This window comes from Melozone crissalis, unplaced genomic scaffold (genome assembly GCF_028551555.1).
Source record: "Melozone crissalis strain CALT ecotype California unplaced genomic scaffold, PUWL_Pcris_2 ptg000027l_1, whole genome shotgun sequence".
NCBI classification, from domain to species: Eukaryota; Metazoa; Chordata; class Aves; order Passeriformes; family Passerellidae; genus Melozone; species Melozone crissalis.
Window position 1 is genome coordinate 15,389,140 of NW_026535805.1, and position 13,016 is coordinate 15,402,155.

The window sequence follows — 13,016 nt, forward strand, 5'->3', positions numbered from 1 at the left end:
AATTTATCTTTCATTTTAAATATGGTCATCAAGGCTTTTGAGAAACTCAGTCTTGTCCAATCCTGAGAAGTTATTTTACACACAGAGGGCCTTTGGTAGGAGGGTATTCTACAGAAAAAGTAGCTGTGGCTCTGCACTGGTGTTCACCCTTTCACAAAATGATGCCTTGCTGCTCTGGGCTCTCCTCCTCCTCCTCAACACTCCCTTCATGCAAACTCAAACACACACTCACACTCACACACACACACACAAAAAAACCCACCCCCTGCACTCTTTCCCCAGGCTAGTGCAGGCTTGTCAAGACCCACTTCATCTTTTGGGGCACTATGTCCATAGTTCACTTAAGCAAGGGTACATGAGATTTGGATCATAAAATCCAAGGTTTCTTCCTAGCACATTTGATTTTTAGATAGTGAAAACTGAGGCGGGTCTGGACAAAACAGTCAAGCAGCTGAAACCTCCCTGGATTCAGCTGCTTCTCTTTAGTATTCTGGGGGTTTGGTGGGAGCCTGCTGGGATATGGAAAGTCTCCATTGCTGCACTGAGCTTGCTTTCCTGCTCTGAAATCAAGCATGCATATGCATGCACAAACGTGCTCAGTTCTCCCTTCTCTCTGAAATTGTTAGTGACAGACCTTTTATACCTACCAGCCTCCTTTGCTCATCATCAGCTCATTAGGCTGCCCAAGTCCCACTAGGTGATCTGTTGCCTGGCTACCAGCCTACCTGGACAAAACTTTGTTTTCTTGGTTTGTCCATTTCTGTTCAGTGCATTGGCTTTGTAGAATGAGTCATCTGTTGCTGATTCCTACTAACCCACCAAGCCAGCCCAGACATGCAGAAGGCATTCATCTGGCTCCACAGCACAAGGAAATTAAACAGTAGTACAACAAAAGATGTAAGAGTTAAATATATGGACAGTTCCAAAAGGTCAGGCTGCAGTTAAATGTTTGGTAGACAAAATTTAGTAAATTCTCATGAATATAAGCCTTCCTTTCCCTTAGTACTCATATTTAGTTTTTTCAGCGGCAAACAGTAACTTTTCTGATTCTGTGGTTTCAGATTCCAACCTATTCCAGAAGATGTTATTCTACATGCATTTGAGGTCTGTATATCTGTAAATATTCAAGTACCTAATTGCTGGTAGAAGAAGTTGCTGCTTTTTGATACAATAAGCTTAAAACTACAAGATTTATTCTTTTTCTTTAAAGGCTTTGGATGAGAATAAGTGTGGATATATTACCAAAGACGACCTGGTCAAACATTTGACTCAAGGAGGTAACATGACTTGTGTAATATCAGTATTTAAGTAAAAAACATTATATATGTATATGGCACCTTCAAGTCCTTACCCAGCAGGCCAAAACCTGCAGGAGTAGATACATTGTCTTCAAACAGTGCTGTGGCTGTGATGAGTGACTGCAGACTAGGACATTTCACTGGTCAGTGATGCAGGGAAAGAGCATTTATCTGTCTGCTTGCAGACATTATAAAATAGACATTTTTATTCTTATCCTTATTTGTAATTCAGTCATGTCTGGATATTTTGTGATTCTGTGCACACCTCTGTGCTCACTAAGTATGTGACTCTTTTGCTGTCCTGTAAAATTGCAGCTTAGATTTCCGGATGTTTCAGTGGTTTCAGTGCTCATTCATTCTTACATTATCTTGATCTTAATTCTAGAGCCGCATGCAAACAAAGAGATTCAAAGACAAGATTTAAGTTGTACATTCTGTAATCCTCAATATCTCTTGAAGAGCCTGCTTTTCTTGTGTGGCTGACTCATGCCCACCTGCCTCATGTTCAAAAGGGTGTGCAGGTTTTGTGCAAGACCTAGCATCAGATGGTAACCTGGTTCTCTGAGGGATGAAGTAGGCCATCAACAGCTTTGAAGAGAAAAAACAGAATTCTTTCATGATATGAATACAAATGCAAGCAGAGCCAAATGAGAGATAATAATTCTAATGTACACAGGAGAAAAATTGACAAAAATAGTTGTTTCAAAATCCATGGCAGAGAGCAACAGGCTGTTTTGGTGTCTGTGAACTAGAAGATCAGATAGATCCAGATCCTCTGTCTCCTTCCTTTTAGACTGGCTCACTTGGTGTGTAGGACTTATTTTGGCAAAAGGGAAGGAATAAGATACCTAGTTTTGTTCCTTTTCTCCTCTGTGTGACAATCAAAAGGAGATCCTTTCAAGTGAAAGGCAGTGGAATTTGCCAGTCCTTGAAAGGACACTTACCAAGATAAAATGTTATTCTGTGCTGTCTTTCAGGTGAGCCCTTTACTCAGGAGGAAATGGAGGACATGCTTGCTGTTGCTCTAGATCCAGAAACAGACATCCTTCACTACAGAGATTACCGTGTAAAGCTGGTAGTAGATGAAACCAAGACCTTCCCTTTTAATGGCTGAGATGCCTTTTGGTAACAGCATCGTGGCTTGACAGATAGTTGAAATTTGTATTTTAAAGTATAACAAAGCTCAGCTTGTGACTCGGTGCTTATAATTAAAATGAAATCTGTGTAGTTACGTTTCCTTGGGTTCTGTGTGTGTGTATATACATATAAAAATATATTCACACCTGGAAAAAGAGCTCTTGACAGAAATACTGTGTAAGGTCTGGACAAGAAATCATGGAATTTTGTTGGAAAATAGCAGGAAAAATAATGTCAATGAAGTCAAGAAATAACTTTATGATTGCTTTTGAAAAACTAAGAGAAAATGAGACCCGTGAAAATGTAATAAGCAGGTAAGTGAGTATCTTAGGGTGACTAATACAAGTAAGATGAAGCTTTTATATTTAACTGTACTCCTTTTTTGTGTTTAACTAATAAGGAACCAGGTAGGTTACACATTTTGAAATAATATAATAGATCAAATAAACTTTCTGTAATTTCTAGTGTTTTTCAAGTATTTGTGTTTTGTTTACCATAAGCAATTGAACTGGACCAATTAGTTCCAGTTTATATTACTAATCCACTGACATGGTATTTTGCTTTCATTTTAAATGTGCAGGGAACACTCCAACCATTTCCATAGTCAACCTAATCCTTGAGAACATTTTGGTTACTATAGGCAAACCAGTAACCAGTTTGAAACTCAGTAATTTCAACTTTTGTAACCAGTTTGAAAGTCAGTAATTTCAACTCTTTAAAACTTAAGATCTTTAAAACTTAAGATCTCAATCAAGTTTATGAGAATTTGATTTTCATAAACTGATGAAGCACCATTTTTTGAAAGATATTAGTGTAGAATGGATGTCTCAGTTTTACTTGCTAGCAGACCACCACAAACCTCACAGCTCTTCTTATTTCTAGTTTGATAATTTTCTGTTACTGTACTGCTGTTCATTAACTTGAGTTGAAGTTCTTTCCCTTTGATTTCTTGTTGTACATAATCTTCTGACACGTGACCAGCAGCTGATGAGGTCTCAACTTGTAGGATATTCTGTGTTTTGCTCCTCAAGAGTAGCATCTTGTACTCCACCCCATTTCTGTTTTACTACTCTCTATCAAGCTTGCTCTCCTTCTGTACTATATTCTACTTCTCCTTTGTTCCATCTGCATAATCCAGCTCTGTGTCACCCACAGCCTTCATCAGCTGATGAAATCCAGGGAAGACTGACACAGAAAGGCACTGAGTGCCTTGCTCCCTGTCATGCCTTTCTAGTGGCAGTGCTGAGAACAGAGCCAAGGACCCCTCTTCATATCAGGTCTTTTGTCCTACCCTTTGTTTCCTTTGGGCTGGAAGCTCAGACAAACTGTTTTCATGCACAGCTAAAAGTGACCAGCTGTGCTGCACAAAGAAGAGATTAGCATGATCTAAATGGAGTGATGGAAGCAGTCTCAAAGAGACCACTTTTTGATTCACTTTTTACTTCTCTAACCCAAATTGTCTTTCACTGATACTTGCTTAAACAGCAAGACAATGAAGAATTAATGCAGATAGACAACAATTACATAGTTCTAAGCTGCATCTGGGAAACATTGTTGCACTGCTCCTAAGACTCAGCAATGCACTCTGGTTAACACATTTACTGTGTGTTCCAACTTCATTGCCAGTAAGAAGGAAAAACAAAGGCTATCATTAGTGTTACAATGGAGGAAGATACAAGTTTTTGAAGATTAACACAAGATCAACAAAAGCCTATTAAGAAAATACATTTTTTTAAAGTCCTCTTCAGTCTCTCTTTCAAAGCTGAAATTATTTTTTCTAGATGAATCTTTCTTCCAGTTGATGTGGAAGTGTGTTATACTGGATTTCTGACACAGTTGGTGTGAGTACAATTTTCATTCATATGAAGTCTTGGAGTCCTTGTCAGTGTCATCTTGGATATCAGTAGGAAGATGCTTATTTCAGGATATCATTTCATAGCTCCCAGTGCTCCAGAGAGAGCACAATTTGTTTCTAATGGTGTTTCCCCAGAGGCTGCCTCAGCTGTTGCTGTGTCAAATCAGGATGCTCACATACAACACTGTTACCTTTCATAGTGCAGATGGGAGATTAACATGCATTCTTTTATAGCATATATAATTTTTTATTTTGCAGTCCTCAAATGCAAGCAAAGAGGGTATTCTGGCAATAAAAAAGCGGGATTGCGAATGTGTCTGAATTTATTGTACAGCAGATCTTCCAGTTCCATTTTCTTATATTCATCCTCAATAAAGATATGTGCAAACAGGACAGACAAAAGCAAGATGCAGTCTTCTCTTTGGGCATAAGTAAGCAAATTTTATTGCCCAGAGAGTTTCCAAACTAGGGGTGGAAGAATTGTCAAGAACCAATCTCAGACTCTGTAGGATGCTAAAACCTGAGTGCACTCTGCCAGCTGGGCTCAAACAGAGTGATCTGAAGGCTCGTGCAGCAGCTGCCCCGTGGGTCACCCCAGAGGAGGCTGAGCAGGGGCCACACAAGGCTGTTCCCTTGCCTGTGCCCTTCATGACTTGCCAGCCCGTGGCCACCCATTTCCCCATGGTGGTGACTGAGTGCCTGGCTTCTCTGTGCTCCCTGGGGATGAGCAGGGACCCCTACCCTAGGGAAAGGGAGAGGAGACTTAGGGAACCATTTTGTTGAAAATAAAACCCCTCTTTGCTTCTAAATTTGAAGGGAAAATTTGTTACTTTGTCCTCTCCTTTGAGGTGAACAGATTGAACTGCTGAGTGGTCTTGAGCTGTCTCTTATCACATGCCTCTCCCTGCTGGCTGTTTTGCCTCTTCCCTCAAGATCAGGAACCAAGGTAAGGGACTGGAACAAAACCAGAAATCTCCAGGGAGGAACCAGTGTAGCACCTGAATTTCGCACAGGGACATAGAGCCAAGGCATTGAAGAAACTGGGCAAGTCAGAGGGGTTTTTTTACCTAACTGAAGGAAGGAGAGGGAAGGGAACTCATTATCCAGATGTAAAAAAAACCCCCAAAATTAAAAGAAGAAATCAAAGAAGTAAACACTAGAAACCATCTACATGTACAACTGAATCAGCAGGCTGTTTACATCACTGCTGTGAGTTGTAGGCTGGACAAGGCTTTACTTGTTTAAAATTTTAAGTAGGTTCAGCTGTGCCAGGGCATATCTGGTGTATAGTGGAGACCTCAGTCTTATTGATACTGTGGAGGAATTCTTCTAGCTGCTGAGCTTGTGCTTGGGAGTACAGTTGCTCTTACTCCGGGTAATACATTGCTTTTTGTGTTTCCTTCATCATCTTTGAAGTTGCTTCTCCAAAACACTCTTCTGTCTGTTAGTGATAGTCCCATATATATTCACACCTGAAGACTTCAGTGATTTCCCACTGCAATGCATACCAACATGATATTTACAGCTGCTTGAGACTCTCCACTGGCTGTGGGCAGAAACAGAGGTTGCAGGACTTCCTCCACCAAAATGCTAATGGGCCAGCATCGGAGCTGGGACTCCAGGGAAAGAACTGGGCTGTTCATCTGTGCACCTCCATCCATAATATCACACAGGTAAGAGGCTGTAAAATGTTCAGGCTCTTAGCTCTGTTTAGGAAATAAGAATTTGCTAGCTTTTCCTCTTGTTTCAGTTGGTCTTTTCTCTTGGTTCTCTTACATGTAATTTTGTTAATACAGTTGTGTGATATCTTATGAAGACTGAAAATTCAAGAGAGTTTTGCACTGCCCCACACTCCTGATGCACTGCTGTACTCTCTGACAGCTGCCTATATCAGGGTGGGATTTATCACTTGTTACCACTGAAATCAGCATGGGCAAAGCCTTCATCTCAGGCAACAGGAAGAACCTGGGCCTTCAGTTTCACAGGGGAAAGTGGCTGGGGATGCTGGAGTTCAGCCAAGGCTGGGATGGGCATGGGAAGTTGGGATGTTTTAGGTCCAGTAATACACTTATAATTTTGTGAAAGAGGGAGAGTAGTCTTGACAATGACAGGAGGTTGGCAGACAGGTTTAATTTTGGACTTTGTGAGAGGTATTGGAAGGTCACACAGTCTCTTGCTACCTGACCTTTCCATGTACAAAGTCAGAAGAATTATAAAGAATAGGAGACAGGGAATATCAGTCTTGTCTACTTGTGTTGCCAACTTTTTGTATCACTAATTCTGATGTTTGCACGGTGCTTTGTACGATGATGGTCTGATTGAAATCAGTGCCTGCAGACTTCCCTGTAACATAATTAAGAAAGTTCTCAGTCTTCAAGTCTTTTGTTCCAGACTGTATGTTCATGTCTCAACTTCTAAACAGGTCAGTCCACATCAAGTATGTTTGTTTTTTATTGCACGCAACTCTATTTCATAGTATCTCATGCCATGATAGGTTTGACTATAAAACTAACTATTAAAACATCTGCTCTTATTGTTGGAGGGTGTTTTTGGCAGGCCAGTACTAGGCATGGGGACTACGCTGATTTAAAAGCTAAAGAAAGATGTAGGTTGAAAGAAAGCAGATTCTCTCATTTAACCTATTTTGAATCCCTGGGGCTACTGTTTGGCTTAATGTAGTTCTGAAAGCCAAGAAAATGTTACTCACTATGCTCGAAAGATTGATCACAGCATTTGTGTCCTGAGGCCCAAATCCTAAAGCTCTTATTCAGAGAGAACTCCCATTGACTTCAAAGGGAATCCTGTCTACAGAAAAGCTTCAGAAATAGTGATGCACTGGCTCACAGGACACTATAAAAACTTTTTAGTCTCTTTAAAGAAGACTTATCTGTCAAAGATCCAACAGAGGTGTCCAACCAGCTGCAAGTCATGTCATTGAAATGACCAAAACTGTAAAACCGTGGGTGTAAGTAGTTAATTCTTGTCTATAGTAATGCAAGCAAGAGTTAGCCAGAGTCAGCAGTCAGAACTTTTCCATATTGTTCAGAGCACAAAAAGTGAAACTAGGCATGCTTCTGCATGGAGATGTAAAATTATCTTTTCCTGCTATTATCCTGGAGACATTGTAGCCTTAAAAACACACACATGTTGCTTCTGTGTTTTCATATACTAAATTCCTTTTATTCTGGGCACTATTTTTTTTGAAGCCTTTTAGAAGAGGCTTCCTTGTTACAAATACCTGCCTAAATGGTAGCATAAAAAATAGTTCAAGATAAAATGTTTCAAATGGAGGAAAGCCCTTGAATATTTGCTGTCAACAGCAGTCTCTTTCTTGCCAAGATAGCAGCATCCCCCACTGCAGAACAGGTCCTAAGATTTGCCTTATGGTGTGCAGCCATGTCTGCCCCTGGACACCACCCTAGTGATTAAAATAATCAGAGAGGAGTTCTAAGGGTTTCTAGAGGTTTAGTTTTGAGCTGATAATGCAAGAATTTAAAGCTTGCTGAGGTCTTCCATATCGATGAGCTATTCAAGTTTTATGCACTGCAATGGATTTTACAAATAAGGCTATATTTTGGTCTATTTGGAAACTGGTAGCAAAGACTGAAATTTTAATCCATAGTAACACTGCCAGGAAAACCTCAGGAGTGCAGCTTTAAGGACTTTGTTTCAACTTTGTTGGAACACCTATTTGCATGGTGAAGTTGCACTCAATATTGCAGGGACAAAGCTAAAAACACCCCACCATAGCCAGTTTTCATGTGGTCTTAAGCTCGTGCCTTGAGAAGCAATGCCATTCTTCAGAGCTCCCACAAACACAGAGGTGCACTGAAATTCAGCTCAGAATTAATGGAAAACTCAGAACCTGTCTCTAGTTCTTTGTGCTTTGTCCAAGTTGCAGAGATAGATTGTTATGCTAAATATGATGGTTTACTATCATTGAGATCATGAGGGGAAAACTTTCTGAGAAGTTGTATAACTAGGAGTGAGCTCTAAATACAGGGCCCTTGACTCAACACAAAAAGAAGGCAAGAAAGGAGGCGATACGGAGAGAAAGAAGGGGAGGAAGAAAGGAGCAAAAGAAGGAGAGAAAAAGAAAGAAAGAAAAAGAAAGAAAGAAAGAAAGAAAGAAAGAAAGAAAGAAAGAAAGAAAGAAAGAAAGAAAGAAAGAAAGAAAGGAAAGAAAGAAAGAAAGAAAGAAAGAAAGAAAGAAAGAAAGAAAGAAAGAAAGAGAAAGAAAGAAGGAGAGAAAGAAAGAAAGAGAGAGAGAAAGAGAGAAAGAAAGAGAGAAAGAGAGAGAGAGAGAGAGAAAGGAAGGAAGGAAGGAAGGAAGGAAGAAAGAAAAAGAAAGACAGAAAGAAAGAAAAGAAAGAAAAGAAAGAAAGAAAGAAAGAAAGAGAGAGAAAAAATACAAGAGCTCTCCCAGAGCCACAGTTTGTTGATGTTCAGGAAATGTTATAAGACATGTCTGTTTGCTCAGGATGATAGCTATTATTCAGTGTGCCGAGACTGGCTTAAGCCCCAGATTTAGCTGTTTGTATGCAGTTTGTTTCCATTGCTTGTCTCATCTGGAGGCACAATGCAATGCTGCTCTCATTGACCTTTTTATTACAGTAGCCCTCCAAGGCTCAAATGGGGAAACCTCCCAACAGTTTAGTCTAAGAACATCTAGCACAAAAAGCAGGGGACACACAGAGTAAAGCCAGTTACTCTTTTTACAGCTATTTAATTACAGCTTTTTTACTATTTATATTAAAAAGCCGTGAGTTTTCTCTGTTGCTCTTTTGCCAAGACAGATTTCTTTTGATGTCACACCAGAATACATATCCTGGAAACATCTGTAAAAATGCACTGGAAACAGAGGTAAAAGAAACTGCTGAGAGACTGTATGCATTGGCTTTACTGCACCAATGTGAAGAAAGAGGTTTGTCCTTTTCCCTCATTTCCTATTGGCAGTGTGCATTGGGATTTCAGGAAAATGTTCTCACAAAACTCTTGTGGCTCTGATGGAGTAGAACTGTGTAGCCATGAAGAAAAGTGGCATGTTGAAATGTATTGTTTGCATTTTATCATGTAAAAGACTGAAACTTCTTTTTCCATCTTTCAAACCACAAAGGGATGTAATATCTTTTGGCAAAGTAGTACAACATGAGATGCACTTGCTGGTGATATCTCTGATTTCCTCTTCAAAAATGTACCACCTCTCCAGCATAACTAGTGGATTAGTTGGAGTAGGGGATCTGCCACCAGAACTTAGTCTTCAAAACAGCTAAATGAACACTGGAGACAGTAGCAGATACTGCAGAGCTTACAACCCCTCTCCCCCCCAGACCAAGAGATAAATCTCTTTGTTTCTAATTGCCAAGGGTACATTCTCCTAGCAGAGATGATGTAGCAATACCCAGTGAGAGGAGGAGTTCTAGTGACAACAGGGAATAATGATAACCCTTTCTTTTGGATGTGATGGCAGTATTTTAACAAGGGAATCCTCCAAGCTCTATAAACTGTCTGTGTAGCATCCTAATTTCAGAACCTGGACACTTGATGCTGAGGAGAAAGGACCATTTAAATTCTGAGGAATTTTTATACCCACAGACATTGTCCCTAGCTGTGGAAGAACACATTCCCTATGTAAGCCATGCTAGCTGGCCTGCTGTTGCCAGAAACTGTTGCTCCCATAGGAGGCAGCTGGAAGCTAAAAAATGAAGAGAAAGTCTGTTCTGTTTTCTCAGGATAACACAGAAGTTGAACTTCATTGCTCACACCTTGCCTGTTCTCACAGGGGAAGCAAAGGCTTTACAGAGATCCAGATACAAGGGGAAATGCTGCACTTCCCCTTGTGCAGACATTTGGGACATAAAGTTAGAAAAAGTGACCTACAGGTAGATGTGCTGAATCCTTACACCTTTTACATGCAATGTTCACCCCCAAGACAGATAATGTCAATCAAATCCTGTGCTATTATATGCTTACAGAAAGGTGAGTGCAGGAAAAACATTTGAATTTAGAGAAAAAAATACACAAATCAAGATGGGAAATAAAGTCCAATTTGGTGATGAGGGCTTGCCAGATTAAGTTCCTACAAAACAAGAAGCAGCAACACCTGCATTCAGAGAGTCACAGTGAAAGAGTGGCTGCCTGGGCTAATATGAAATCTTCAGGAGCTCAATAACCATGGAAACCTCAGTGAAAGGAATGCATCTTCAATAAAATTCAGAAAAGAGAAGAAGAAATGGTAATTGGAGAACTGTCAGAGGCAAAAATACATGTACTTCCTTCCCCAGAGATGCTTGTAATACAAACAGGTTTTATTTTTAAATAAAAAATATTCTTACTGGCATCTATAGGAAACTATTTGGTGCAAAGGCTTTGTAATATCTTTTATACAGTTGCCACATATCTGCATTTATGAGGGCCTTGGTTTTAGAAACTTTTGGACAAATTAACTCTCAGTTTTCACTTATAAGTAAAAAGAAATAATCTGTCTTCCTCACTTCTCTCAATGGCTTCAAAACCAATAAAAGCCATCTAAAATAAGTAGCTCTGGAAGACTGCAGCATGCCTTTCTAACTTGTATTTAATATGTATTGTACTGTCCCTTATTAGGAGCCAAGTTTGTATTAGTGCTGTTCAAATACAACTCTTATTTCTGCACTCAGTGAGGTCTGTGAGGGACATTGTCAGAAACTACAGGTAAATAATGGTGGGGAGAAAACCAGCTCTCTGCATCAGTTAATGAATAAAACTCAAGGAGCAACAGAAGGAACAATGCATTCACCACTGCTAAAATTTAACTCTGTAACTTACCTTTCAATAAAAATTCATAACAAGGACAATAAAAATGGCAACAGAGGAACATTCTTCCCCTTTCTCTATTGTCCTTACCTTCTGTTTGTTCAGCACTCATGTGTATCCAGCTGAGACCCGTAAGTTCACTTTCCTTTTGTTATGATCTTAACCAGATATAAACTGTGAAGTAGAACTCTGCACTAAACTTTTGCTTTGTTGATGAAATCTTTAAGCCTTACAATATTTGTTAAAGAACAAGAGATAAGATTCTGTTTGCCAAGATTTTTTAAGGTAGTAGCTGGATTAAATAAATTTGTTCAGAAGTGGCTGTCTTCAGTCCCTGCTGATCAGTAAGTGTTCCTCTGAACAGCTATTCCCCACCTAGGGAGGAAACCTTGCACTGTCCCATTACTGCCCCAAATCAAAGAAATTACATTAATGACAAGTCTGGTTGCTGAGAATCTGAGAATCAGAATCCTCTTGCTTAGGGTTGTAAAAATAAACTAAACTCTCCACATTCATTGCTGCATTACTGCAATGATGTTACCAATAACAACATTAATCTCCCACAACACTCCATAAAGGTCCAGCTTTACCATCCACTAAGTGTTCATCTTACAGAGATGGTAAAAATTTCATCATCTTTGCCCTTCGCACTGAGGGTATTTACTATGGACAGAGATGCCTCTGGAGATGTCAGGAAGGGGTCCTAAAATTCCCATCTCCCAGGTCTTTGTAAAAGGGGCTCATAGTTAATGAGATAATAGCAAGCTCTGTGTCTTCTGTGTTCACATCATAGACTCTATTTTCACACAAATCTTTAGTCAACTGGTTATGTCCCCATAGGGTGGGGTCCCTGCAGGTTGAGAAGAAATCAGTGTCTTTGAAAGGTGTGTATAGCTAAGCTATGTGTGCTGAGTCTGGTTTGTACAATTAAGTATTTTCTGGCTCATTAATACCTGTACTGTTGAATGCAGACTAGGGCTGTTGCTAAAGAGACCTGTATATTTTGGAATAGAGGACAAGTACCTGTACCATTTCAGTTGTTGTATGTCTAGCCAACATCAATGTGAAAAGTGTAAATTGCAGCAGCCACAAGGTCTAATCTAATGGGTTGTTGTAAAGTCTGTGCCTTGCTCAAACAGTTTACTGAAGGCAGCCCCAGGGATCATGGTTAATGTACCCAATTTCATGGTACTGTGTAGACCTCTCATTGCTCTAAAACCTGCAGCCTGTAGGATTTCCTTTGAGTTCTCTTTGCCTGTCTTGATTCTTGGAATGTTCCAGACACATGCCCCTAGGGAACCAACAGTGCCAAACTGCTTTCTCATCTTCTACCTGTCCTCACACAGATGCATCAGAAGAACATCAGTATTTTCTACATTGGAAGTCTGGGTAATAAGCTGTGCCTTATTCAACAGCACTTGGATGGATCTAAAGTTCATATGCAAGAGCATACTTTGGTTGCCATCCTCCTCCTCCTGGAGGGAATGCCTCATTCTGCAGGGATTCTAGTGGTGTCAACTGCATACTTTGGATATCTGCTTCTTACAGAACTCTGTAGATTGGCCACACACTGCTACATTCACAGATTATAAATGGTTTCTATTTTTGCAGAACAGGCATTCAATTACTCATTAATTTGGGCTCCATGATCCACTTTCCTGCATGGCCAATCTGGTCTGTGGTTAGAGGAAGCTGTTCCCTTGCAAGCAGAGCTTATTAGGACAAATTCTTCATATTTATTCCCCTTACTGACATCTTCAAGATGGTGAAGAGAAATTGAGCCTGAGAGGCCAGAGAGATAGAGTGGGACCTTCCTTACAACAGATGTGATATCAAAGTGCACCAGCAAAAAAGTCCTATTAAGATGCCCCATCCTGGCACCTGCCATGTGGCAGGTATTGTGAATAAGAGAATGAAGACCCTGTTTAAAT

The 13,016-nt window shown here is 40.1% G+C and overlaps 1 protein-coding gene across 1 annotated transcript in view; it reads left to right on the forward strand.

Moving 5' to 3' along the window:
- Positions 1-2,534, forward strand: part of EFCAB2 (EF-hand calcium binding domain 2) — a 28,361-nt gene extending 25,827 nt beyond the window's left edge. The window contains exons 5-7 of the mRNA XM_054279882.1: positions 1,062-1,104; positions 1,211-1,277; positions 2,276-2,534. Coding sequence (XP_054135857.1) covers positions 1,062-1,104; positions 1,211-1,277; positions 2,276-2,412 — 247 coding nt within the window. The 3' untranslated portion in view covers positions 2,413-2,534. The remainder of the gene's footprint in view (positions 1-1,061; positions 1,105-1,210; positions 1,278-2,275) is intronic.
- Positions 2,535-13,016: the final 10,482 nt, after the last annotated feature.